The 27,029-nt window shown below is 35.9% G+C and overlaps 1 protein-coding gene across 1 annotated transcript in view; it reads left to right on the top strand.

The window, feature by feature from the left end:
- LOC145296117 (HEAT repeat-containing protein 1-like) overlaps positions 1–27,029 on the top strand; it is a 139,487-nt gene that overhangs the window by 84,790 nt on the left and 27,668 nt on the right. The window contains exons 29-34 of the mRNA XM_080142263.1: positions 786–918; positions 4,285–4,445; positions 5,501–5,671; positions 8,407–8,550; positions 21,598–21,768; positions 26,524–26,708. Coding sequence (XP_079998389.1) covers positions 786–918; positions 4,285–4,445; positions 5,501–5,671; positions 8,407–8,550; positions 21,598–21,768; positions 26,524–26,708 — 965 coding nt within the window. The remainder of the gene's footprint in view (positions 1–785; positions 919–4,284; positions 4,446–5,500; positions 5,672–8,406; positions 8,551–21,597; positions 21,769–26,523; positions 26,709–27,029) is intronic.

Here is a 27,029-nt window from a genome sequence, read left to right as displayed (position 1 = left end):
GGGTTGTGTGTGTGTGTTCAAAGAGAGGAATCAGCTGGACGGAGGAGAAAACGGAGAAAGAAAGACTGATAGAGATGGAAGTTTAAATAGAAACATGGATGCTTATTTAGACTTACACTTATAATGATAATCTAATATATAAACAGCTATATGTTTGTCTGTCTCCATATTTTCAAACTCTATCTCTTCTGAAACTAAAAGTCGCAGATTGGATTTTTATAAAACTTTCTGAAAAATTGTAACTAATTGATTTCTATATAATTTTGTTTGTCTATACTTTGCGATAACTCTTGGTTGTGCCCCAGGGCCTCTTTTAGGGCTAATAAAAACACTCCATTTTTGGGACTATTTTACCGTATTTGTCCAAAATTTTCTGTGTATGTCTATTTAGCAGTTTTTCATGGTGCTGAACATAAATTTAAATATGTTAAGGCCTTGGGGACTTTTGGGGCTAAATGGGGGGGGGGGCAGACAAATGATGGACTTAATCATTTTTTTTTTTTTTTTTTTTTTGCATGGTACAGAACTCAAATTTACATATGTTAAACCCTAAAACTGCACCGTTTGTTCATTTTTTTTACCAGGATTTGATGTCCAATGAGAACTTTTGGGGCTAAATGGGTGGGGGGGGTGTGCAAATGCTGAACTTAGTCATTTTGCATGCCTCGTTCACTGTGCACTCACAGGGGACCATGCATGCTTCATTTGTTAATCTATATCTTACTAATTTTTTTTTTTTAATTTGTTCAATAATTTTAATCTCTGTTTTGTTTCTTTTTTTCTAGACCAATGAGACGCTTCCATTGGAATTGGAATTTTGTTTCAGTCTCAGCGTTCAGTTTCCTCCAGAACAACAATTGGAGGCCGTTTGCCACAGCATTCTTTACCTGTCGAAATTACCGACGAGAATCAAACGAGGTGAGAATCAAATCAAAAAATGAATTTCATTTTCAAGACGTGCATATGATTAGGCGTCAGGTTTACTTCATTTCTCTTCCAAATCTTATTCTCATCTTTTTCACCATGTTTCGAATGATATCACCTCTGACCTTCTTCAGGGGCATTTTTTTTAACTTTTGAATCTTTGTGTGTTAGTTTTATTTTATGGTTGTTTGCTTGTTTTTTTTTTTTTTGTTTTTTTTTATTACTTGTAAGTCACCCCTTATCAAGGCCTGAAGCCCACTCGAGGATAAGGGTCAATGAATGTAAAGTGGTAGTGTAATAATCGTTAATCGTGTACATTGGGTAGAATTTGATTATTTAGGAGGAAGACTCAGCAAGAACTTGTTTACATTGGATTTGGAGGCTAGTATGTTGTATTTAACCAAGATGAGAGACGCTCAAGGGTACAAAAATAAGAATTGTCCCAGTCGTGAAGGATTTCTCCTCCACCGACAGAGAACAAGAAATGGAAGTGTGGCATCCGAAGAACAGATGCTGCACTTTGATCCTGACCAAAAGGCCAAGAGTAGCGGTGAGCCCGAACAACGGGCGTGGAAAAAGAAAGGGAAAAAAGGCAGCTGTAAACGACAGAAGGAAGAGAAAGAAAGACAGAGAAAAAAGATAAGATCATAGTTTATGGCGGGAGAACGTGATGACGATAAATTGGCCATGACAGCCCGTGGGTGGCGAGGATACCAATGAAATTCCGATGTACAAAGCGAACAGTGTCGACGAACAGCTGGGCGATAAGTGACCCTATTGAAAAGACACGTGGCCTTTGTGGAATCGGATTCAGCTGTTTTTATGTTCTCTCAAAAATAATTAAGTATGACAATTCTGTTTTTACGACCTGTCAAGTTCCATTAGGCCGCGTCGGTCGAAATGGAGAACGCCCGAATGCCAACAGAGAAAGAAAGACAGCTCCTTTTTTGGGTATAGGCTGCCTGGCGAAGATTTGACGGACAGCGATCCCTTAATTCTGATTGGCCAACGACCCGAAACGGGAAGAGACCCCGTCCACGCCCCCACAATATAAGCAGCGAGCCTTGAGAGATTGACAGTTAGAGAGAGCTTTGCTTCCTTGGGTCCGACGAACGAGGATTCTCCCATCGATTGACCCTGTCATGTAGATAATTGAGTTTTCTGTCAGAGAGAGAAGAGAAAACCTCGCAGTTGACAAGTGGCCAGTCCCTAACTGAACAGCTAACTGCGATTGTATTGTTATTGAAATACAAGGAAGTTTGTACAAAGGGAAACGCTTATTGACTTGGTCCTTTCAATTGTTTTGCATGACAAGTCTGTTTCAGGAAACCGGCCGTTGACATCCTCGCTGAGGAAACACCAGAACCGACAACCGGGGTCATTCCACCACTGGACGACGCGCGGGTGACGTAAGTGTCACAAAGAAGCAGCCTAGCGGAACAATGTTACACAGGCGGGCAGTTCTGGTAAAGAGGCTTTGTTCGTGGAATCTTTGTTTAGATTTAGGCACAGATAGAGAGTAGGGGAACTTGTTGATCATGGTTGTAGTTAGTCGAGTGTCTTTTTGTGAAAGTTTGGCAAAGGAAGTGTTGTTAATTATTGGTGTTGTTTGTTGCTGGTTGTTCTTGTTGTTATGGTTTTTGTTGTTGTTTGTTGTTATGCCTGGGTGTTTGGAAAAGAAAAGTGATAGTAGGCTGGCAGGCTTGAACCTGTGACGCGAAGGCGGAAAAGAAAGTGGAAGAAAAGCTGGGATCTTACCGCTACGCTACGAGGCGAGAGAAAGTGAAAAGTGTTCAAATTTAATGATTAAACTGTTGACTTGCAGAAATGAGTCCACGCAGGCACGGAAACGAAGGTTAGCTGCAAGCCAATTTCTACCATATTTTGGTTCCCCACGATGTTGGGAGAAAACTAGCTCCCCCCAAAATGGGGGAGCTCTCAAATGAATAGCAATTGTTTGATATGAAGGGTTTTCCCCCACATTAACAGTGTCCAGTTGATGTTTACAACGATTGGAAGTGTTTTTGCAATGATCAACGACAGTCAGAGTTAAGAGTCCACTTGTGACCTGGGCGCAGTTGATTACAGATCGTGTTAGGGAGAGCTTCGGGAGATCCAGATGAATTCATGACAACTGATGAACGCAGTAGAATGTGTAACGGAGCGTTTATGAGTGCGGTGGAAAAGATCAGCAGCTGTAAAAAAAAATTGTCGAATCTCTGAAAGGGCTTAGCATCCTTTCTAGAAATCCTTGCTTGACTATAAGAGCATCTTATTTTAAAGTATATGTGATGGAGAGCGTGATTTTATGAAAAAATTGAAAATCAAGATGTTAGTGTAGGGAATCCTAACCATAATTCTCATCGTAGACTCCAAGAATTGCAACGAATACTGACAACAGTGACGCATGAAAGTGAGAAGAAAAGGCTGCAAATTAATGCAAAGAAGACAGAATGCATGGTTATCTCCTCCAACAAGGTTGAAGTAACAAAATGCAATCTCAAATGTTATGGTGAAACCATTAAACAGTAGAAGTACCTGGGTTGTACTATTACATCTGATGGCAAACTAGGAAGTGGAGCAGTAGCTGTAAAAAAAGGCACATATGCAAATTAGGAAGTGTGTGCGAGTTGACGTCTGAAGAAAGAGAAAAAAAATAGGACAGCACACGCTCGGCAGAAAAAAACATCGATGACAAAGGAAATGGACGTACAAAGTTGCGGTGTGAGGTGAGAGAAACGAAGTCGGCATCAAAGAGAATGGACATGTAAAGCGAAGGCGAGAAAATGGGTGTGGTGGGAAGAAGGAGAAACGTGTTCCAGGCTAAAATGGCTATGTGGCAGTGAGAGACTTTTTTTAAGTGGCACCAAAAATAATGGTAATAAAAATTTCTGTTGAAAGAAAAACAAAACACCAACCCAGATTTTTATTTATTTCCAGTTTTATTTTTATCAAGGAAAGCATAACAGCAATGTTACAAATGTACGTGTCGACTTATGGTGTCCCACACACACTCAGAGTTCAATGAATACTGAAAGTGTCAGAGTCTGTGTTTTCTTTTGTTTCCCCTCGTTTTATTTTTATAATTGTGAATTCATGCACTCCCCTCAATGGCCGACGGTGTTCGAGACTACAATAATACAGTTATGAGAAAAGATGTTTCCCATCATTGGATATTTTGTTGTTTTTTTTTGTTAATGTTTTAACTGCATTTTTATTACTTTTCTCTAGTTTACATTGCGATTCATATCGTCCTCCCACTTTCTATTCTCATTTATACCCCTAACCCTAACCCCCACCTCCCAACACCTGTGTGTTTGTATTCAATTCTCATATTTATTTTCTTCTCTCCTTTTTCAGATGCTGTCGAGGCTAAGCACGAACCACAGAAGCTGAATGAATGGCAAAATGCTGAAATATTCAACGTTAGTCACCACACGGACAAACGCCTCTGGCACTTCAAATATACAGCCGTCAATTTCTTTGTCAATCTTCTCAGTTCGACTGACTTTATCAGCCAGGTAAGAGCTTTAACTTTGTTGCAATATTTTAATGGGGCTATGATCCTGCACAGTTGGAAGATTCTATTTATAAACGATGCTGCTAGGAACTGACAAATCAAATTAATTCATGTTCTGCTACCAACCAATTGGAAACCAGAATTGCTCCATAAAAATTAAACCTTTTCTTTAGCAACCTTGCATGTTTTCTTTGTGTCAACACGAGAAGAATCTTTTGCTCTGTGGCTTCCCACTCAAGAGCTGAGAACCACTCACCTCCAGGACTTGTATAGAAGAACTAATTATTGGAAACTGTTCTGAAACTAAACATGGCTTACAACTCAAGAAACTTGAAAGATGGAGGCAATTTTTAATTTCACAAAAAAAAAAAGTAAAAATCAATTATAAACAAATGCATTTTAGGTAAAAACACGTGTTTATGTGTCTTGTAGAAATTATTAAAAATTCCAAAAATTATACATTAGTAGATCTGCTAGAACTGTTTAAAAAGAAATACAAAACAAATCAAATATTAGCGGTACGCCATTTTTTTTTTAGAAATGGTGGATCACAATTATTCAGTTGAATTCATAGACTGCAGTAACCTCCCTTGGATTTTAAGAACTCTTCAACATTTACAAATACAATAAAACTATAATTTGATAAATTTTATTTTTACTTGTAATCATTTTTTCTATTTGATCATTTTTTTCGTAATTTTGAATATGTTACCAGGTAACGCCTTTATTATTATTCTGAATATAATGGTTGTAATTTAAGAAATTAACATATTTTGGTGGTTGTCCAGTTATTAGGTTAGATGTAGAACAGTTGAGGTAGCAGGTTCAGTTTACATGGAAAGCCAAAGATAAAATAAGGAAGAAATAAGAAGGATGAGCTTGAAATGAAAGGTTAACAAATAGCTGCTATCAGTGCAGGGGGCTATATGTGAACCAAATGATCCTGAGGCACAATATTTATGAGCTTGATGCAAAAGTTTGATTTGCTTAACAAAAAAAACGTTTGCAATCAATCTAATTTTTAATTCTTGAACAATTTTTTTTTTTTTTTGACAGATTGCAAACACGTCTGACGCCAGCCTGTACGACATTTACCAGAAACTTTTGGAAAACATTCTTGATTATTTGAGCAAAGTTTCCAAAATGACTGAAGTTGAACAAGTACCTGCGGCGCCGGCACGCTTCTGGAAAATGATGCTCAATCAAGTGTCGAATCTGTTGGATAAAGTAAGTGTTATAAGTATGGATGTTGGCATATTATAACTACAAATGCCTTGCTGAAGATTATGTTGAAAGATGTGTGTTGTGTATGTGTGTTTCCTGTGTAGCACTTGAATGACAAAAAGTAGTTGAAGAAATGTGTATTCTCACGATTGACTTGACGTAGACAGTTATTTATAAGGGGGCAACACATAGAACAATACAAATTACATCTATCAGTTGTAGTCCGCTATAACTTGAGTTTGTGTATTACAACTATCATGGACAGAAGTATCCATCTTCATTTACCTGGATTAAATAGAGCTGAGTGGAAAAAGATAATGAAATAACAAAGTCTTATTTATGTATGACATGTGTTGCCATATTTTTGATATAATGAGGACGGTATGCTCACCGAAAGTTGGAAGGTTCTACTTATAGACACTGGCAATAAGAACTGACGAATCAAATGGAGCTACGTTCTGCTAGCAACCAATTAAAAACAAGAATTGCTCCATAAAAATATTGAATCTTTTAACATTCCAGCACATTAAGTTTTTCATGTCAACACGAGAAAGATCTTTTGCCTGCAAAATTTTAAAGTCTGAGACTTCTAAAGAACAGCTGTTCACTAAAAATTCTTCATCTCCAGGACTTGTACAGAACAGTTACCTTTTCTGAATAGTAGCTCTTTTGAAATTAAACATGGGTTTCAACTCAAGAACATGAAAAGAAATTGGAATCTTAGGAAGATCTCCATCATGCCATTAATTATAGGAGCAACTGAATTTGTGAAAAAGAATTAAAAAAAAAACTATTTGACAAATATAATAGGTGAACCAAGTGCAAGAGAGAAACAATTGCACTTAAAAGGACAGTTGGAATGTAAGAGATAGTGGGTGAATGTCTGGCATCTTGTAGGATGCCCCATCCCTAGCAAGAACAAAATAATAAAATTGAAAAAAATAAAGTGAAAGAGTTTTAAATAAGTAAGTTCAGTTGTAAACTTGAACAGCTTTGTAAACCTTACGGAAAACTAATTGTATTGTAATATTTAGATGCTGGTGTGTAAAAATAAGAGTTAAAAACGGAAATTTCCACATAGGTTAAAGTAAGCAGAAAAGAAGAAATTTCCATTAGAAGTTAAGGTTAGAATCAAGATTACATGACATCATAGTGAAGAACTCTGAAGTAACGTAGCAGGTAAGCTGATCTATCCCCCCCCCCTTTTTTTTTGTAAGAGAGAAAGAGCAACCACATTTTGGAACAATTGCTTTCTCCCCTCTATGGTCTGGGATAGGGATATGTTGCAGGCTTTGAACCAGTTAAAATTTTTATAAATGTAATATCATTTTGTGGTAAATAGTAGTGTTGGGACGATTAATTGGAATCGGGAATCGGAAAAATCGGAACATATAGGAGTATCAGAATTGGAAAAAATGTGTGCATATTTTATTAGTTAGGAAACAAAAAATTGGTTCACCGTTAGTCTGTTACTGAAACAATAAAAACAGTACAGCACGTAGATAACATTGTACTAAAAATGAACAGCATAATTTTACCATGTCAATAAAGTAAACTTTGGCAGTGTGTTGTGTGTCAGTAATGCAGTACTGAGTTGAACCCAATTTACTTGTGTCGGGTAAGTGTAGAGAGGTCAAAGGGTTGCCGGTGACACATATCAAACTCATCAACTTCTATTGACAAAATGTGCACCTGCATTGCTAGAAAGTGGGCCGGTGCATTTTGAGTGCAGGCCGGTTAATAGGGGTTACCACCCTCCCCCATACACTCTGATATAAATAAAAACGGACATTTGGATTTGAAGCTTGGTTAGTCAGTTGGATTTGATTGGAGATGGTTAGTTTGAGACCAGGAGGGTCAGACAAAAAAATGCGTTGACGAAGATAAAAGAAAACTTAAGCCAGAGAATCGGCGCCAACCAGTGATGGGAAAAACCGTATCGCAGAAGACAAAGGATAGCAAAAAAGTATGGTGAACTCTTAATGCGTATATATGTACGCACACACATATACACGCAGTTAAGAACTACTAAGAATAACACGGCAAGTAGATACACAACTTGACCATGCGTATACACACTAGACTGTATAAATGTAGATAAACTATATATATATAAGACTTGTATAATAGAATGGAAACAGATGCATGCGGACGAGCCTGAAGAGACGATCACATAAAGACTATTAGAACACCTCCACACACAATAGAGCAAGATGTACATAGATGTGGTCATATAGCAGGCACAACATAACACAGTGTAATATGAGACACTTCCCAGAGATATTTTGTTACGGCCTGAAATTAAAGCATTAGCTGAATTTAATATAGAAACGGTATGGCGTGATTCATATAAAATTACATTGTGCTTAAAATGGAATTTTTTCTCTTCAGGTGTGCAGTCTTTTGCCAGATGTTGTGCTTATCACCATCCAGAAATATTCTATTAGTTTGGAAACAAAGAATTGGTCGACCGTTGGTCTGTTACTAAGACCATAAAAACAGTACATCATGACTTGTGTAGATAACATTGTACTAAAACAGTGACTGCATCACTTACACTAAACTTGTAAGCTGTGAACTAAGAGATGCTTCCCGTAGATATTTCATTATGACCTGAAATTAAAGAATCAGCTAAAGAGTTAAACTATGGAAACGGTAACGCATATATTGTGAAATATAGCATGATCCTTGTAAAATTACATTGTGCGTAAAATGGAACTTTTTCTTTTTCGTTTCAGGTGTGCAGTCTTTTGCCAGATGTTGTGTTTATTGAAGTTATTTCAACCTTGATCAACCACAAATTGACGACTGTACAACGGAAGTCGATGGAATTACTGAATTCTAAACTCCAACAATTCAACGATGACCTTCATGATGACATTGTGAGAAAGATTTTTTTTTTTTTTTAATTTTAATTTCATTCGAGTATTTGTTTTTGTTAGTCACAAAATGGTTATCATGTTAACGCCAGTAGGAAACAAATTTTTGGAAGAGTTCTAGTGCACGAGAAGGGGAGACAATTCAAATATGTATGATTTTTTTTTCAAACTAAACTTTTTCGGATAATTCAAAGTAAAGTAACAAAGTAACACAATATAATTCACCGAAATATTTATTATTAATTTATTATTTTATTATTAATTTATTATCTTATTATTAATTTATTAATTCAAATTTAAAAAAAATTTACGGTTATAGTCAGTTAATGTACTTCCTAACTTCTAGCATAGTGCTACCGGAAGTGGTGACAAGACAAATTAGGTCCTTTTACCCTCATTGTTCTTTGTGAATCGATTTATTGAAATAAAACAAGAAAAGGACATTATTGAAAAATATGCAATAAAAATTAACAAAATTATAAAACGATAAAAATAGCACAATTTAGTCTTTGTACTTTTAATAACAAAATGAAAAAGTTTTTATTTTATTTGCAATTTTATAAGAAATATATGTTTATGAAATTGTAAAAAAAAGTTTTGTTTGTTTTTACTTTTCAAAATAAAAGTATTTTGTTTGAATTTATATAATATATGTTAATGAAAGTATAAAAATAAAATTATTGAAATCGTAACAACAAAATTTCAAATGTATCTAATTCATGATATTCCCGAAATAGTTTTAAAGTGTTATCAATAATTCTTGGATGCTCCACTGCCACAGGAATTCTTGCAGATGGCTATTGAAGAAGACTAATTGTGTTATTTTTATCTATATAATTTTGTTAATTTTTATTGTATACTTTTCAATAATAAATTTTTTTGTATTTTATTACAATAAATTGCTTCACAATAGAAATATTGAAAAACAATGAAAGTGAAGAAACTGATTTGCCTTGTTAATGCTTCCAATAGCACTCTGTAGAAAGAAAATTAGGAAATAACCAAATTTATTATATGAGCAACAAAATTCTTTTTTTAAATTTACAAATTAATAATTTTTTTAAAAAATGTATAAAAAAAAACACAGCATTTTTAGAATATTATGAAATGGATGATCTTCCCCCTCTTCCTCTCACCTTTTTTTTTTTTATATAAGTGGATATAAAAAATTGTTTTGTTTTTTTTACATAAGTGGATATAAAACCTTTTTTTCTTTTCTTTTTTTTTTTTTACATAAATGGATATAAAAAAATATATATATAAGGATATCAAATTTTTTTTTTTTGCATAAGTGGATATAAACCCTTTTTTTTTTCCTTTTTTCTTTTTTTTTTTTTTTTACATAAGTGGATATAAAAAAATCTTTTTACATAAGTGGATAAATTTTTTTTTTCCAATAAGTGGATTTCAAAATTTTTTTTTTTTTTTACATAAGTGGATATAAGCCCTTTTTTTTTTCTTTTCTTTTTTTTTACATAGGTGGATGTAAAACCCTTTTTTTTTCTCTTTTCTTTTGTTTTTTTTTTACATAAGTGGATAAATTTTTTTTTTCCATAAGTGGATATCAAAAAATTTTTTTATACATAAGGATATAAAAAAATTATTTTTTGTTACATAAGTGGATATAAAAAAATTGCCTAATTTTCTTTTACCACCAACAGGGCAAAAGTGTAAAATATTTTTGTAAAAACTTATTTCTCTCTCTCATTTTCCCCTTTCTCCCATTTTCTCTCCATCCTCCTCTTTTTTCTTTGCTTAGCCTATTCTCCTCTCTAGACATACACATAGAAAACTTTAAGAATGAGTCAGCATTAGGGAATTAAGTCCACAAAAAAAAATTAGTTACTTCCCTTTCATTAATGACTGAAGAACAGTTGTCATACCCTAAAAGATGAAACTTTAGCCAGTTCAGGGTCAAAGAATGGAAAAGTTCTTTTAATCTTAGATATCATTCAATTGGGGGCAATACCAATCAAGAAAATACCAACTTTGTGGATAATTGTTTTGTAATTTTAGAGTTTTAGCTGGAGATAAACACACAATATACAGCATAAAATTTTAGTTGGGGATACACACACAATATACGGCATAATCATGTTGACACACCGCTTCTCATTAGATCACCGAAGTTAAGCAACACTTAGCCTGGTCAGGACCAGATGGGTGACTAATTTAGGAATTCCAAGTGATATATGCAGGAGGATGTTGACACCTCCCTACAAAAGTTGCAAAAACCTAACGTCGTTATCTCCCCAAACGGGGATATACATGCGACTAGGGACCATTTCATGCTCCCATGAAACTTCTTCTTTTGGAGGAAGCCAATTAAACCCGCATAGGGTTAATGCCATTCCATTTTTTCCACACACACACACACACACTTCTTTATATATTAAATTAGCAGGGCTATCTGCCATTGCCTAGAACGAAACCATACATAACATATTTCTTTTAAAACTCCTATTTCTTGACACCTTTATATCTGTCTCGCATTTTACCCTCTTTCTCCTCTGCCCAGCCCATTCCTCTCTAGCTGCACATGCACACAACTCTCTTTTATATAATAGACTTTAAAGAATGAGTCGGCATTTTCTTTCCAAACTGATACATAATAACACAGAAAAACAAATATCAATCTATAAATATAAAAGCGAAAATGTATGTATGTGTGTTCGCTTTTTCTGTGTGTCTACAAAAGGCTTTTTTGAGAGAAGCGGTCGATCGCTTCACAACTTTTAAAAAAATTTTATATCACATATAAATCGTAATATCTCACAGCTAACAACGAAGCTCGCCTATCTATTTAATTTGCTCGATTTCGGGAAGATAAATATTCAATATTTGTCGCTTGCCGCATGTGGGTTAGTCTTTTTCCTATAACATCTTGGGGGGGGGGGGGTTCAGCATACTATCCCGCAGTCAAACTTGACCTCATTAACTCATTAAAACGGACACCTGCCAAATCCAAGTAATTAAATAAATTCAAACGTGTTTCCGTTAGCATCTCGCGGTGGGGCAATGATTAATGTCGCACGTTTTTTCTTTTTTTTTTTTTTTTTTCACACTTTAATGTACAACTTTGCCTCAACGGTTCGGGTTCGCTCCTCATACTTACTTTTTCTTTCCACACACACCTCCAAACACCCGGGCAATGCCGGGTACCCCTTGCTAGTTATAAATATGTGGATATGTAAGGAAATACAACGCAAAAAAAAAAAAATGGAAGAAATGGTGAGATTAGATTTACATAATACGGGTAGATAGATGTACTTAACTTGATGTCCTTCAAGTGACCCATGTTGGTCTAACTAACTGACCAGTATCTACATGTGGAATGAATTGGGGTGCAAAGATTAACATCTATTTGAGAGCAGTAAAAGGGCCAAGTGTGTTCTTTTGAACAGTCGGCTGATAATTTTAATATTTCCTTCCTTGTATTTAATTGGACGGATAATTTTTGATTTCTTTATTCATATTAATTTTAAAAGATACAAACTTGTTTTCCAAAGTTAATAAAGACTAGAAAATACATATTTTTAATTTCTCTATTGTATATGTATTGCTAACTTAGACAAATTTTTTTTTCTCTAATTTTGTAGGGATGCAAGTTCTTTTTAACAGAAATCCGCTTTTTTTTTTTTTTCTTCTTTTTTCCTTCCCCCACACACAGATTTCCACTTAAATCACTAGAAACTCCCTGTAAGTGAATGTGAATTTTTGTGAGAGGAATGGGGCTTTAAGCTCAATCCAGATAAAGTATCAAATAATCTGTCACAGATCTTAGAAAATAGTGGCATCAGACATACAAAAGCCTGAATCGGAAACCAGGAGTACCGAAACAAAATAAAGGCTTGTATTGAATTATAAAAATAATTTATTCAAAAAATTTTGTTTCATTTTAGTTTAACCCGACGGTCTGTTAGACTCTGTTTTCTAAACATTTGACTCAATTCTTGTAGCATATTTACGCATTTCAAACGTGTTTTTCTTTTGATTAGATGCATAACACTAAATAGATTTTAATTCAAAATGGTTCCTTATTTAATAATCTATATCTATAAAAGTGAAATTGTCTGTGTGTCTACATTTCCTTACCAAACTACTCTGTCAGTTTTAAGTCTACAGACTCAAGATTTGACGTAAGAGGTCTTGAGATTTGGAAAAATCTTTTTAATCGGTTTTTTGGCTGTCAAGATGTCAAAGTTCAATGATTTAACCTTTGAAAACTCTACCAAACTCCTCCGTCAATCTTGGGTCTAAACACTTCAAATTTTAGATGTAGGTTACTTAGACATGGATCGGACTTTTTAATTTGATTTGAGCCCAAAACAATAAATGTTAAGGGGTCAAAGTTAAAAAAAAAAAAAATTGACCTCTGCGGTCTCTACCAAATTACCCAGCCAATTTTTGGTCTAAACATTTGAAATTTTACATCAAGTGTATTCAGACATAGGGCAAGTTTTTTAATCGGATTTTGCACCAAAATTTGGCTGTCAAGGGGTCAAAGTTCGAAAGATTTGACCGTTACAGTCTCTAGCAAACTATTAAGCCAATTTTGGGTCTAAACATTTGAAATTTTACATAAAGGGTATTCAGACATGCAGCAATCTTTTTAATGAGATTTTGGGTGAAAATTTGGCTGCCAAGAGATCAAAGTTACTAGAGTTGACTGTTGCAAACTCTACCAAACTCCTCTGCCAATTTTGGGTCTAAACACTTGAAATTTTAGATGTAGGTTACCTGGACATGAGTCAAATTTAACATATATGTTATATGCACATAAAGTTATGAACAGTACTTAGGGCCCGAGCAAAGCCGGCTGAACTGTTAGTATTAAAACAAAAACAACTTAAAACCATTTTTTATTGTTTATACACAATCTATGTATTAATACGACGTGTGTGTGTGTCACGTTTACATCTTTTTTCTTTCAAGTGACTGTCAATTTAATTGTTATGACCTATTTCTTGTAATAAATAATTTTGCCAAGAATTCTTCATAAGTTTTGTTTTCGGTTTCGATTATAGCTGATGGCACTCAAATCATTTTTTTTATAAATAATTTTACCAATTCTTTGTAAGTTTTGATTTTGATTATAGCTGAACATACTCAAGTTATACATTTTTTTTTCTTCACAAGTTTTAGTTTCAGTTTCGATTCAAGCTGATGCACCAAAGTCATATGGATTTATTTTTTTATTTTTGAAATCACAACTTTATAATATACTAGCGAGGGGTACCCGGCGTTGCCCGGGTGTTTTTCGGGGTATCTGAAAAAACCCGAAAATGTGAAAAAAAAACAGGTGCCCGTGAAAAAAAAAACGAAGCCTTCACGACGTGCAGTTGGAAAATAGTAAAATGTTTAAAAAAAAAACAGGTGCGCGTTTTTGATTGACGTGACGGCGATAGGTATTCAGCAGTAAGCATTTTGTGCGGGGCAGTTTTGAATGAGGTGAATAAATCGGTTTGTTTGTTTTTAAAAACCCGCTCCCTGTTTATTAGGAGGAGCAAAATGAAAGCTACAGTCTGATATGACAAAGTCGACATTGAACAGACGTTACTTAGCTCTCTTGAGACAACTGGCTTTCGGCCTGTGATTAGAGTCGAGTTTCGCTTTTTTTATACCGAAAACCGAATGTAACGCGTGCCGATGCGGGAAATGTGGAATAATTAACGTTTGAAAGTCAATAAAATTAAATATACAGGCGAGCTCTGTGGGTAACTCTGAGATATTACAATTTATAGATGATATAAAAAGTTTTAAGAAGTTGTGAAGCGAGCGAGCGCTTCTCTGAAAGAAGCCTTTTGTGGGCATCGAGGAAAAGCGTACATAATAATGATTGCAACGTCTTGTCAGACGAGTGCCACTCCCTCAGGTACTGAAAGTCCATGAGCCCGACGATAACCATAACTTTAGTCCTGCCGGGGGGAAAAAAAAAAAAAAAAAAAAAAAAATTCACACACACAAGCAGACATGCACTGAAGATGGTCACTGGTATATATACATATATAAAATATATTTTAGTCCTCGACATACAGACCTGTTTCGTTGTTTCACAACTCATCAGTGCCGCTAGACTAACACCTCTCCCAAGCCGAGGATCGAACCTAGAACCGTCGTGATGACAGTCGGCAGTTCTACCCCCTGACTACGGAATCGGTGGCCGAAATTAAACTGTCGGAATGCGTATTTAAATAAACATCCGTCCGCTACTCGTAGAGGGCTCAAACGTTTTGTTTGTAAAATAATTGCGAGCTTCGCATTATTTCAGTTAAATTAAGTAGCGAGTAAGATAATTTACGAGAGTGCTCTACCAAAGAGGGGAGCTTTATAAAATATATTTTAGTCATCGACATACAGACCTGTTTCGTTGTTTCACAACTCATCAGTGCCGCTAGACTAACACCTCTCCCAAGCCGAGGATCGAACCTAGAATCGTCGTGATGACAGTCGGCAGTTCTACCCCCTGACTACGGAATCGGTGGCCGAAATTAAACTGTCGGAATGCGTATTTAAATAAACATCCGTCCGCTACTCGTAGAGGGCTCAAACGTTTTGTTTGTAAAATAATTGCGAGCTTCGCATTATTTCAGTTAAATTAAGTAGCGAGTAAGATAATTTACGAGAGTGCTCTACCAAAGAGGGGAGCTTTATAAAATATATTTTAGTCATCGACATACAGACCTGTTTCGTTGTTTCACAACTCATCAGTGCCGCTAGACTAACACCTCTCCCAAGCCGAGGATCGAACCTAGAATCGTCGTGATGACAGTCGGCAGTTCTACCCCCTGACTACGGAATCGGTGGCCGAAATTAAACTGTCGGAATGCGTATTTAAATAAACATCCGTCCGCTACTCGTAGAGGGCTCAAACGTTTTGTTTGTAAACAAATTGCGAGCTTCGCATTATTTCAGCTAAATTAAGTAGCGAGTAAGATAATTTACGAGAGTGCTCTACCAAAGAGGGGAGCTTTATAAAATATATTTTAGTCATCGACATACAGACCTGTTTCGTTGTTTCACAACTCATCAGTGCCGCTAGACTAACACCTCTCCCAAGCCGAGGATCGAACCTAGAACCGTCGTGATGACAGTCGGCAGTTCTACCCCCTGACTACGGAATCGGTGGCCGAAATTAAACTGTCGGAATGCGTATTTAAATAAACATCCGTCCGCTACTCGTAGAGGGCTCAAACGTTTTGTTTGTAAAATAATTGCGAGCTTCGCATTATTTCAGTTAAATTAAGTAGCGAGTAAGATAATTTACGAGAGTGCTCTACCAAAGAGGGGAGCTTTATAAAATATATTTTAGTCATCGACATACAGACCTGTTTCGTTGTTTCACAACTCATCAGTGCCGCTAGACTAACACCTCTCCCAAGCCGAGGATCGAACCTAGAACCGTCGTGATGACAGTCGGCAGTTCTACCCCCTGACTACGGAATCGGTGGCCGAAATTAAACTGTCGGAATGCGTATTTAAATAAACATCCGTCCGCTACTCGTAGAGGGCTCAAACGTTTTGTTTGTAAACAAATTGCGAGCTTCGCATTATTTCAGCTAAATTAAGTAGCGAGTAAGATAATTTACGAGAGTGCTCTACCAAAGAGGGGAGCTTTATAAAATATATTTTAGTCATCGACATACAGACCTGTTTCGTTGTTTCACAACTCATCAGTGCCGCTAGACTAACACCTCTCCCAAGCCGAGGATCGAACCTAGAACCGTCGTGATGACAGTCGGCAGTTCTACCCCCTGACTACGGAATCGGTGGCCGAAATTAAACTGTCGGAATGCGTATTTAAATAAACATCCGTCCGCTACTCGTAGAGGGCTCAAACGTTTTGTTTGTAAACAAATTGCGAGCTTCGCATTATTTCAGCTAAATTAAGTAGCGAGTAAGATAATTTACGAGAGTGCTCTACCAAAGAGGGGAGCTTTATAAAATATATTTTAGTCCTCGACATACAGACCTGTTTCGTTGTTTCACAACTCATCAGTGCCGCTAGACTAACACCTCTCCCAAGCCGAGGATCGAACCTAGAACCGTCGTGATGACAGTCGGCAGTTCTACCCCCTGACTACGGAATCGGTGGCCGAAATTAAACTGTCGGAATGCGTATTTAAATAAACATCCGTCCGCTACTCGTAGAGGGCTCAAACGTTTTGTTTGTAAAATAATTGCGAGCTTCGCATTATTTCAGTTAAATTAAGTAGCGAGTAAGATAATTTACGAGAGTGCTCTACCAAAGAGGGGAGCTTTATAAAATATATTTTAGTCATCGACATACAGACCTGTTTCGTTGTTTCACAACTCATCAGTGCCGCTAGACTAACACCTCTCCCAAGCCGAGGATCGAACCTAGAACCGTCGTGATGACAGTCGGCAGTTCTACCCCCTGACTACGGAATCGGTGGCCGAAATTAAACTGTCGGAATGCGTATTTAAATAAACATCCGTCCGCTACTCGTAGAGGGCTCAAACGTTTTGTTTGTAAACAAATTGCGAGCTTCGCATTATTTCAGCTAAATTAAGTAGCGAGTAAGATAATTTACGAGAGTGCTCTACCAAAGAGGGGAGCTTTATAAAATATATTTTAGTCATCGACATACAGACCTGTTTCGTTGTTTCACAACTCATCAGTGCCGCTAGACTAACACCTCTCCCAAGCCGAGGATCGAACCTAGAACCGTCGTGATGACAGTCGGCAGTTCTACCCCCTGACTACGGAATCGGTGGCCGAAATTAAACTGTCGGAATGCGTATTTAAATAAACATCCGTCCGCTACTCGTAGAGGGCTCAAACGTTTTGTTTGTAAAATAATTGCGAGCTTCGCATTATTTCAGTTAAATTAAGTAGCGAGTAAGATAATTTACGAGAGTGCTCTACCAAAGAGGGGAGCTTTATAAAATATATTTTAGTCATCGACATACAGACCTGTTTCGTTGTTTCACAACTCATCAGTGCCGCTAGACTAACACCTCTCCCAAGCCGAGGATCGAACCTAGAACCGTCGTGATGACAGTCGGCAGTTCTACCCCCTGACTACGGAATCGGTGGCCGAAATTAAACTGTCGGAATGCGTATTTAAATAAACATCCGTCCGCTACTCGTAGAGGGCTCAAACGTTTTGTTTGTAAACAAATTGCGAGCTTCGCATTATTTCAGCTAAATTAAGTAGCGAGTAAGATAATTTACGAGAGTGCTCTACCAAAGAGGGGAGCTTTATAAAATATATTTTAGTCCTCGACATACAGACCTGTTTCGTTGTTTCACAACTCATCAGTGCCGCTAGACTAACACCTCTCCCAAGCCGAGGATCGAACCTAGAACCGTCGTGATGACAGTCGGCAGTTCTACCCCCTGACTACGGAATCGGTGGCCGAAATTAAACTGTCGGAATGCGTATTTAAATAAACATCCGTCCGCTACTCGTAGAGGGCTCAAACGTTTTGTTTGTAAACAAATTGCGAGCTTCGCATTATTTCAGCTAAATTAAGTAGCGAGTAAGATAATTTACGAGAGTGCTCTACCAAAGAGGGGAGCTTTATAAAATATATTTTAGTCATCGACATACAGACCTGTTTCGTTGTTTCACAACTCATCAGTGCCGCTAGACTAACACCTCTCCCAAGCCGAGGATCGAACCTAGAACCGTCGTGATGACAGTCGGCAGTTCTACCCCCTGACTACGGAATCGGTGGCCGAAATTAAACTGTCGGAATGCGTATTTAAATAAACATCCGTCCGCTACTCGTAGAGGGCTCAAACGTTTTGTTTGTAAAATAATTGCGAGCTTCGCATTATTTCAGTTAAATTAAGTAGCGAGTAAGATAATTTACGAGAGTGCTCTACCAAAGAGGGGAGCTTTATAAAATATATTTTAGTCATCGACATACAGACCTGTTTCGTTGTTTCACAACTCATCAGTGCCGCTAGACTAACACCTCTCCCAAGCCGAGGATCGAACCTAGAACCGTCGTGATGACAGTCGGCAGTTCTACCCCCTGACTACGGAATCGGTGGCCGAAATTAAACTGTCGGAATGCGTATTTAAATAAACATCCGTCCGCTACTCGTAGAGGGCTCAAACGTTTTGTTTGTAAACAAATTGCGAGCTTCGCATTATTTCAGCTAAATTAAGTAGCGAGTAAGATAATTTACGAGAGTGCTCTACCAAAGAGGGGAGCTTTATAAAATATATTTTAGTCATCGACATACAGACCTGTTTCGTTGTTTCACAACTCATCAGTGCCGCTAGACTAACACCTCTCCCAAGCCGAGGATCGAACCTAGAACCGTCGTGATGACAGTCGGCAGTTCTACCCCCTGACTACGGAATCGGTGGCCGAAATTAAACTGTCGGAATGCGTATTTAAATAAACATCCGTCCGCTACTCGTAGAGGGCTCAAACGTTTTGTTTGTAAACAAATTGCGAGCTTCGCATTATTTCAGCTAAATTAAGTAGCGAGTAAGATAATTTACGAGAGTGCTCTACCAAAGAGGGGAGCTTTATAAAATATATTTTAGTCCTCGACATACAGACCTGTTTCGTTGTTTCACAACTCATCAGTGCCGCTAGACTAACACCTCTCCCAAGCCGAGGATCGAACCTAGAACCGTCGTGATGACAGTCGGCAGTTCTACCCCCTGACTACGGAATCGGTGGCCGAAATTAAACTGTCGGAATGCGTATTTAAATAAACATCCGTCCGCTACTCGTAGAGGGCTCAAACGTTTTGTTTGTAAAATAATTGCGAGCTTCGCATTATTTCAGTTAAATTAAGTAGCGAGTAAGATAATTTACGAGAGGTCTCTACCAAAGAGGGGAGCTTTATAAAATATATTTTAGTCATCGACATACAGACCTGTTTCGTTGTTTCACAACTCATCAGTGCCGCTAGACTAACACCTCTCCCAAGCCGAGGATCGAACCTAGAACCGTCGTGATGACAGTCGGCAGTTCTACCCCCTGACTACGGAATCGGTGGCCGAAATTAAACTGTCGGAATGCGTATTTAAATAAACATCCGTCCGCTACTCGTAGAGGGCTCAAACGTTTTGTTTGTAAACAAATTGCGAGCTTCGCATTATTTCAGCTAAATTAAGTAGCGAGTAAGATAATTTACGAGAGTGCTCTACCAAAGAGGGGAGCTTTATAAAATATATTTTAGTCCTCGACATACAGACCTGTTTCGTTGTTTCACAACTCATCAGTGCCGCTAGACTAACACCTCTCCCAAGCCGAGGATCGAACCTAGAACCGTCGTGATGACAGTCGGCAGTTCTACCCCCTGACTACGGAATCGGTGGCCGAAATTAAACTGTCGGAATGCGTATTTAAATAAACATCCGTCCGCTACTCGTAGAGGGCTCAAACGTTTTGTTTGTAAACAAATTGCGAGCTTCGCATTATTTCAGCTAAATTAAGTAGCGAGTAAGATAATTTACGAGAGTGCTCTACCAAAGAGGGGAGCTTTATAAAATATATTTTAGTCATCGACATACAGACCTGTTTCGTTGTTTCACAACTCATCAGTGCCGCTAGACTAACACCTCTCCCAAGCCGAGGATCGAACCTAGAACCGTCGTGATGACAGTCGGCAGTTCTACCCCCTGACTACGGAATCGGTGGCCGAAATTAAACTGTCGGAATGCGTATTTAAATAAACATCCGTCCGCTACTCGTAGAGGGCTCAAACGTTTTGTTTGTAAACAAATTGCGAGCTTCGCATTATTTCAGCTAAATTAAGTAGCGAGTAAGATAATTTACGAGAGTGCTCTACCAAAGAGGGGAGCTTTATAAAATATATTTTAGTCATCGACATACAGACCTGTTTCGTTGTTTCACAACTCATCAGTGCCGCTAGACTAACACCTCTCCCAAGCCGAGGATCGAACCTAGAACCGTCGTGATGACAGTCGGCAGTTCTACCCCCTGACTACGGAATCGGTGGCCGAAATTAAACTGTCGGAATGCGTATTTAAATAAACATCCGTCCGCTACTCGTAGAGGGCTCAAACGTTTTGTTTGTAAACAAATTGCGAGCTTCGCATTATTTCAGCTAAATTAAGTAGCGAGTAAGATAATTTACGAGAGTGCTCTACCAAAGAGGGGAGCTTTATAAAATATATTTTAGTCATCGACATACAGACCTGTTTCGTTGTTTCACAACTCATCAGTGCCGCTAGACTAACACCTCTCCCAAGCCGAGGATCGAACCTAGAACCGTCGTGATGACAGTCGGCAGTTCTACCCCCTGACTACGGAATCGGTGGCCGAAATTAAACTGTCGGAATGCGTATTTAAATAAACATCCGTCCGCTACTCGTAGAGGGCTCAAACGTTTTGTTTGTAAACAAATTGCGAGCTTCGCATTATTTCAGCTAAATTAAGTAGCGAGTAAGATAATTTACGAGAGTGCTCTACCAAAGAGGGGAGCTTTATAAAATATATTTTAGTCATCGACATACAGACCTGTTTCGTTGTTTCACAACTCATCAGTGCCGCTAGACTAACATATATATACATATATATACATGCACGCATGCATACACATATGCACATACACACATACAAATAACCCACATATATGCATACATACATACACATTACATATATGCATACATAGACATACTTATACATAAAAGCGTACATACATACATACATACATTTTCGCTTTTATATATATAGATAAGAATTGATAGAAAATTAACTCTATAATAATGTATATGAAATCTGCAAAAATTAAAATATCATATTTAAGTGTATTTTAGGACCAGGCTACGTCAGGCGTCCCTGCTAGCTTAAATAAATACTTTTGCAATTTTAACAAAAGAGCTATAATAATATCATATAATAATCATATAATAATATCGGGGTGTTTCCATTTATGCTGTACAGAATGCCAACATCAATATATTACATTTGAAAGAGTCCACTGTGGAATTTCTATAGATTTTTATATTGCATGATGTCGTCCGACATTAATCTGTATGATTGCATTTCGATTGAATAAACATTTTTTTTCTGTTTTTGTTTTATCAGCTTCAACTTCTTTTGCCATTAGTCAACAAACTGACCGCCATTGTTGAAACAAAGATTATCATTCAGCATTCCACTGACGAAATGAACATTGTGATTGGACAGACAGCACTTTTCTCGTTGAAGTTACTCTGCCGTCGTTTGGCTGGACAAGGTGTCCAAGAATTTAGTCATGTAAGTTTTTTTTAAACTTTTGTTTCACTTTATTGTAAAAATAATTATTTAATAAAAATAACTAAATTATATTTTCACTTTATTGTAAAAATAATTATTTAATAAAAATAACTAAATTATGTTTGCATTTATTGTAAAAATAATCTCTTCTCTATATAAATAAAATGAACTCATTTTTTCCCGTGGGATTTTGACATTAATAGGATTAAAAATCAAGATATTTCATGCAAATATAATATGCGCAAACGGCAGAACAATATCTGAGGTGTGTTATAGGCTTATTATTTCTCAAATTCCTCGATAATCTTAGATTTCTATACTTTTTCTGCTGAGAAATCACGGCCAAAATCGGTTAAGATCAATGGAAGTGGTAAAATATTTTCTCTCTAATAAATTCCTCCTCCCCCTGCCACCACTTAACACCGTTTGGGGATCGTTCACAAGGAACAGTTGAGAAGAGAACACCGGTTTGGCTTCGTAGTTCTTTCATGTGAAGTTATTTAAAATCACTAAACTAAGCTGCAGTGCTCTGTGGCGTAGTGGTTAGTGTGCTGGACAATTCACATTATATTTTCACGTTCGCGCCGACCTACCGTAGTCGTTTTTTTTTTTTTTTTTTTTCCTAAACAACTGGAATAGACTTTTCTTGGTGGCCGAACTGTTAACGTTGCAGATGTTTTTTTTTTTTTTTTCACACTTTATTTTCCTACTTTTACTCATGACTCCGGGTTTGATCCTTCCTACTTACCTACCATAACATTTTTTAAACCCCCCCCCCCCGTCCCGGAAACAAACACTCGGGCAACGCCGGGTACCCCCGCTAGTTATTTAATAAAAATAACTAACTTTTGTTTGCCTTTATTGTAAAAATAATTATTTAATAAAAATAACTAACTTTTGTTTGACTTTATCGTAAAAATAATTATTTAATAAAAATAACTAAATTATGTTTGCATTTATTGTAAAAATATTTAATAAAAATAAATTATGTTTGCATTTATTGTAAAAATAATTATTTAATAAAAATAACTAAATTATGTTTGCATTTATTATAAAAATAATTATTTAATAAAAATAACTAACTTTTGTTTGACTTTATTGTAAAAATAATTATTTTATAAAAATAACTAAATTATGTTTGCATTTATTGTAATAGCAATACACATAGCCAATAAAACACTTTGGATAATCACAGATTTCAAGGGGTTTCTGCTAAAATAGTCATATTTTAAAAACCAAAGCACTTTAAGTCTTCAAAATAGCACCGTTTTGTTCAGAAACGAATATACTTTCAAATGAATTAGTAAATAATAACATACATTATATATTTTTAGAGTTTTAAGCAAATAAAGTGATAAAAATGTGAACATCATAAAACGGCATTTTCGGTAAGATTTTGTAACGACCCCCTCCCCCCCCCCCCGATTTGTAAACACTCGTACCGTGTTTCTGTTAAGAATTTTTTGATGAAATTTGGAAATTAGCCAAAAGAGATGTCATTTTTAATAATTTCCAGTGTCCAAAATTCATTTGAGCACTGTTTTTTTTGTTGTGTTAAAAAAAAGATTTCAAAATGACATGTATGGAAAAAACTTTTTTTTTAAATTTTCTTCGGACACTCACTATTAAATAAAACAATCTTTTTACTCTGTTTATTCGTTAAAAAGATGATTGGACAGTGTTTTCTCTAGTGGTAAGTAGCAATTTAAAAACATAATATCCAAAAAAATCGTTATGAATTTGAATCAAGACTTCTGTAGTATTAGTGATAGTAGCAGCAGCAGCAATAGCATGGCATAAACAGATGTTTTGTTTTTGTTGTTTATTTTTATTCTAGATCGATTTTGTATTTTTTTTCTTTTTTTAATTGAAAATCTGGTTATAAAAAAAATTTCTTACATGTTAGAGCTATTTTGTTATCAAGGATACAAATATTTTTAAAAATTGGGTAGTAGTAAATTTTTTAAATGTTTGAACACGCAAAGATGTGAAATACGATTGTTTTGGTTCACGTGTACGAATGGTACACCGTCAGTACACACTTGTAATTTTCGTCCTTTAAAAAATGCTTTCAGTGAATTATTATCGAATGGAAACTAATCTACCTGATTATTAAAAAAGAAATAAAAAAAATAATCACTATTTAAATATTTGTAGGAGGTGCTCAGTTAAAAAATAAAAACGGTAGAAAAAGACATGAAATCTAATTAAAAATCAAAATAACATTAATTCAAAATTTTTTAACAATTTGTCAGCTTTAGCAAAAACTAGTTTCTTTTTTTATATTTAAATAGGAGGGACAAAAATACTTGATATTTTTCCAAGCATCAGGTTTTCTGTTAGAGGGACGTCACTTTTTTAAATAACATTTATTTTTGTCTGTTTGTCATAATTCTTCTAAAGTTTCACCAATGGTTATCAAACACCCTCGTAAAAAAAAAAAAAAAAAAACTCGCTTAATTCTATGTCTAATCCTAGGTATGAGTGGCAAGCCTCCTCCTAAAACCTTTAGCCTTAACAATAACGCTAAGTACAAGTGGCAGAGCTCCCCACTAAACAAACTTCCTCTGTGAGCTCATATAAGCGTAAAAAAAAACATAAAAAACGTTTAAAGAAAAGTGCACATGATTAATCTTCCATAAAAAAATAAATTGGTCAACTGTCCTAAAACGCTAGGATCGTCTTGAAATGGTGAATTATTTTACATTTATGTGAAACCAATCCTCACTCTAAATTCTAAAATTGTTTTTGTTTTGTTTCTATTGAGTCTTCAGGATGTTCACATATAATTTTCCTTAGGCCTATCATTAACCCATAGTCAGAGTGGCAACGTCCCTACCTTCTCATAATTGCACAAAGACTCTCTTAAAACCACGCATAATCGCCTTTTAGAAAACAAACAAAAAAACACCCAGGATTTATCTATCATAGGAAAGGGGGGGGGTAACTACCCTAAAACACTCAAATGATTCAAAATGGAAAATCATTTTACATTAAATTCTAAAATAATTTTTGTTTATCTTTTATTAAAGTTTTTCAAATTGTTCACATGCAATTGTCTATAAAGGTAGAATCACATATTTTGGAGAGGTGGTCAGATGGGGAGGGGTAACAGAAGGTATTAATCTGCAATAATACCAAAGAAATATTGCAATATATTCATTTTATCCTAAATTTCGATTTTAGTTTTTGGCACATAAAATGCATTACAATTCAACTTTGAGTTCTCTAACTTCTTTTTTTTTTTTTTTTTTTTTTTTTTTTTTTAATGAATACATGGCATTTTTTAGCAATCGCAGCATATTTATGTGCATTTACTGCAGATTATTTGGAAACCATTCATTTCTGGAGATTTTCAGTAGCATATTCAGATTCCTTGCACAAAATACACTTATATGGTAAATTTCATTGCTTAGTCTTGTGTTTTAACAAAGATATAGCATTTTTACTGAAAAAGTAGTGCAAAAAATATGATAAAACGCATATGGTCTTAAAGAGGGGAAAATATCCAAACACGCCGGGCATAAAAATAGTCATAACTTCCTTGATTTTAATTGGATTTTAAAAATTTAAAAAGATTCTTTCTTAGCTTATCAAGCTCTTTCTATATATACTAATATTGAAATATTTTAAGCCATTTAAATTTTTTCATGTGTATTGCTAATTATAAAAATAATGTTTTGATAAAAATAACTAAATCATGTTTGCATTTATTGTAAAAATAATGTTTCGATTACTGTTTTCATCTTGGCTGTTACTCTCACAATATTTCGACCGATGTAACCATTAATCTTATGTTTTTTTTTTCCTTTTTTGTTTTGATTGGGGAATATTTATAAAATTTTGGAACCTAAAAAGAATTCCAAATTGACTCCTTTATTTAATGGAAGTAGATTGTTCTTGTTCGATTAGTCATAGTGGTTGAAGGCTCAATTTTTACTACAAGTGCTAATAGCTAAAATAGAAATAATAATCAACATTCGGACTCAATCATGGCTGATTGAACAAGAATAATCTCCTTCTGTGGATTAAATAAGATGCACCTGGAGAGGTTTCATCGGCTGAAAAATGCAAGATGAGATTAGTTTTGGTTTTTATTTCCTTGTTTGTATTATGCATTTTTAGTTGGGAGTCGTTTTAGTTTTAAAAAAGAAACGTTGTTCCAAACAAAATGACAGTCATTCAATCCAGTGAAGCTTTTAACTATAAAAGCTAAGACAAAGAATAGTTTCTGTTAGTCAATCCGAAGAAATCCTGAAGAGCAAAGTTCTTGTGTGAAGAACACAAAGTATGTGCAGAATTCTAAAATATCCAGTATGTTTTATGATGTGATTCTGGTTTTTGATTGGTCAGTAGTAAAGCGTCTTTTCATTTGATTGGTCAGTTCCTATCGCCCTTGTCTATAAATAGAACCTTTGAATATTTTTTAATCATACGCTTCTCATTCTACCAAAAATATTGCAACAATGGCAGATGAACTCTTTTTGATGCCAAAACTCGATAACAATTAGTTGAACATAAGTTGCTATTTCTACCCATAGCTGGAGGAGGCAATTGAGAATAGAAACATTTGCTAAGAGTAGGAGTCATCTATCCATTAAAAATAATCGCAATAAAGTTTAAACATAGCATAGCTGATTGCATAGTCTGTGCTTGCATCCATTAGGGCAACCCCCCTCCCCCACTTCTCTCCATTTACGTTTTTGATTGCATTTTTCATATGAAATCTCTCTTTTTTTTTTCTTTTTTTTTTAGACGTTGAATGTCTCCACTGCCGTGCTGGAAAAACGGCACGATAGCGTGCAGTTGATGGCCTGCGCAATCTTGTGCATCGGCGAAGTGTGCAGTGCATCGTTCAACGATCCGCTCCTCTTGAAACAGATTCCGGTGACGATGCCGACCATTATCAGCCTCTTCAAGAACACAGATTTCCTTCTCGGGTCAGTTTTGGAACTAAGTTTAATTGCAAATTATTTTTTGGTTTTGAATTTGGAAGAGAAAGTACTTAAAGACAAAATCTATGACGTCACTTTTTCTTTTTTTTTTTTACATGGTGGTCACCACTTATCAAGGCCCGGAAGCCACTCAGGGATAAGGGTTATTGCAAGTACAGTACGTTAGTGTGGAGATTTGATGAAGTGTTTACTTAAGGGGACGGTTCATTAGGAATTTGTTAACGTTGGACTTGAAGACATCCAAGTTGTAGTCAGGTGGGAAGCAGGCAGACGAAACAGTTCCACAGGTGTGCAGTTCTAAGAAAG

This window comes from Euprymna scolopes, chromosome 16 (assembly GCF_053919585.1).
Source record: "Euprymna scolopes isolate OS-2025 chromosome 16, ASM5391958v1, whole genome shotgun sequence".
In the NCBI taxonomy this organism is placed as follows: Eukaryota; Metazoa; Mollusca; class Cephalopoda; order Sepiida; family Sepiolidae; genus Euprymna; species Euprymna scolopes.
This window is presented reverse-complemented; position numbering and strand designations above follow the sequence as displayed.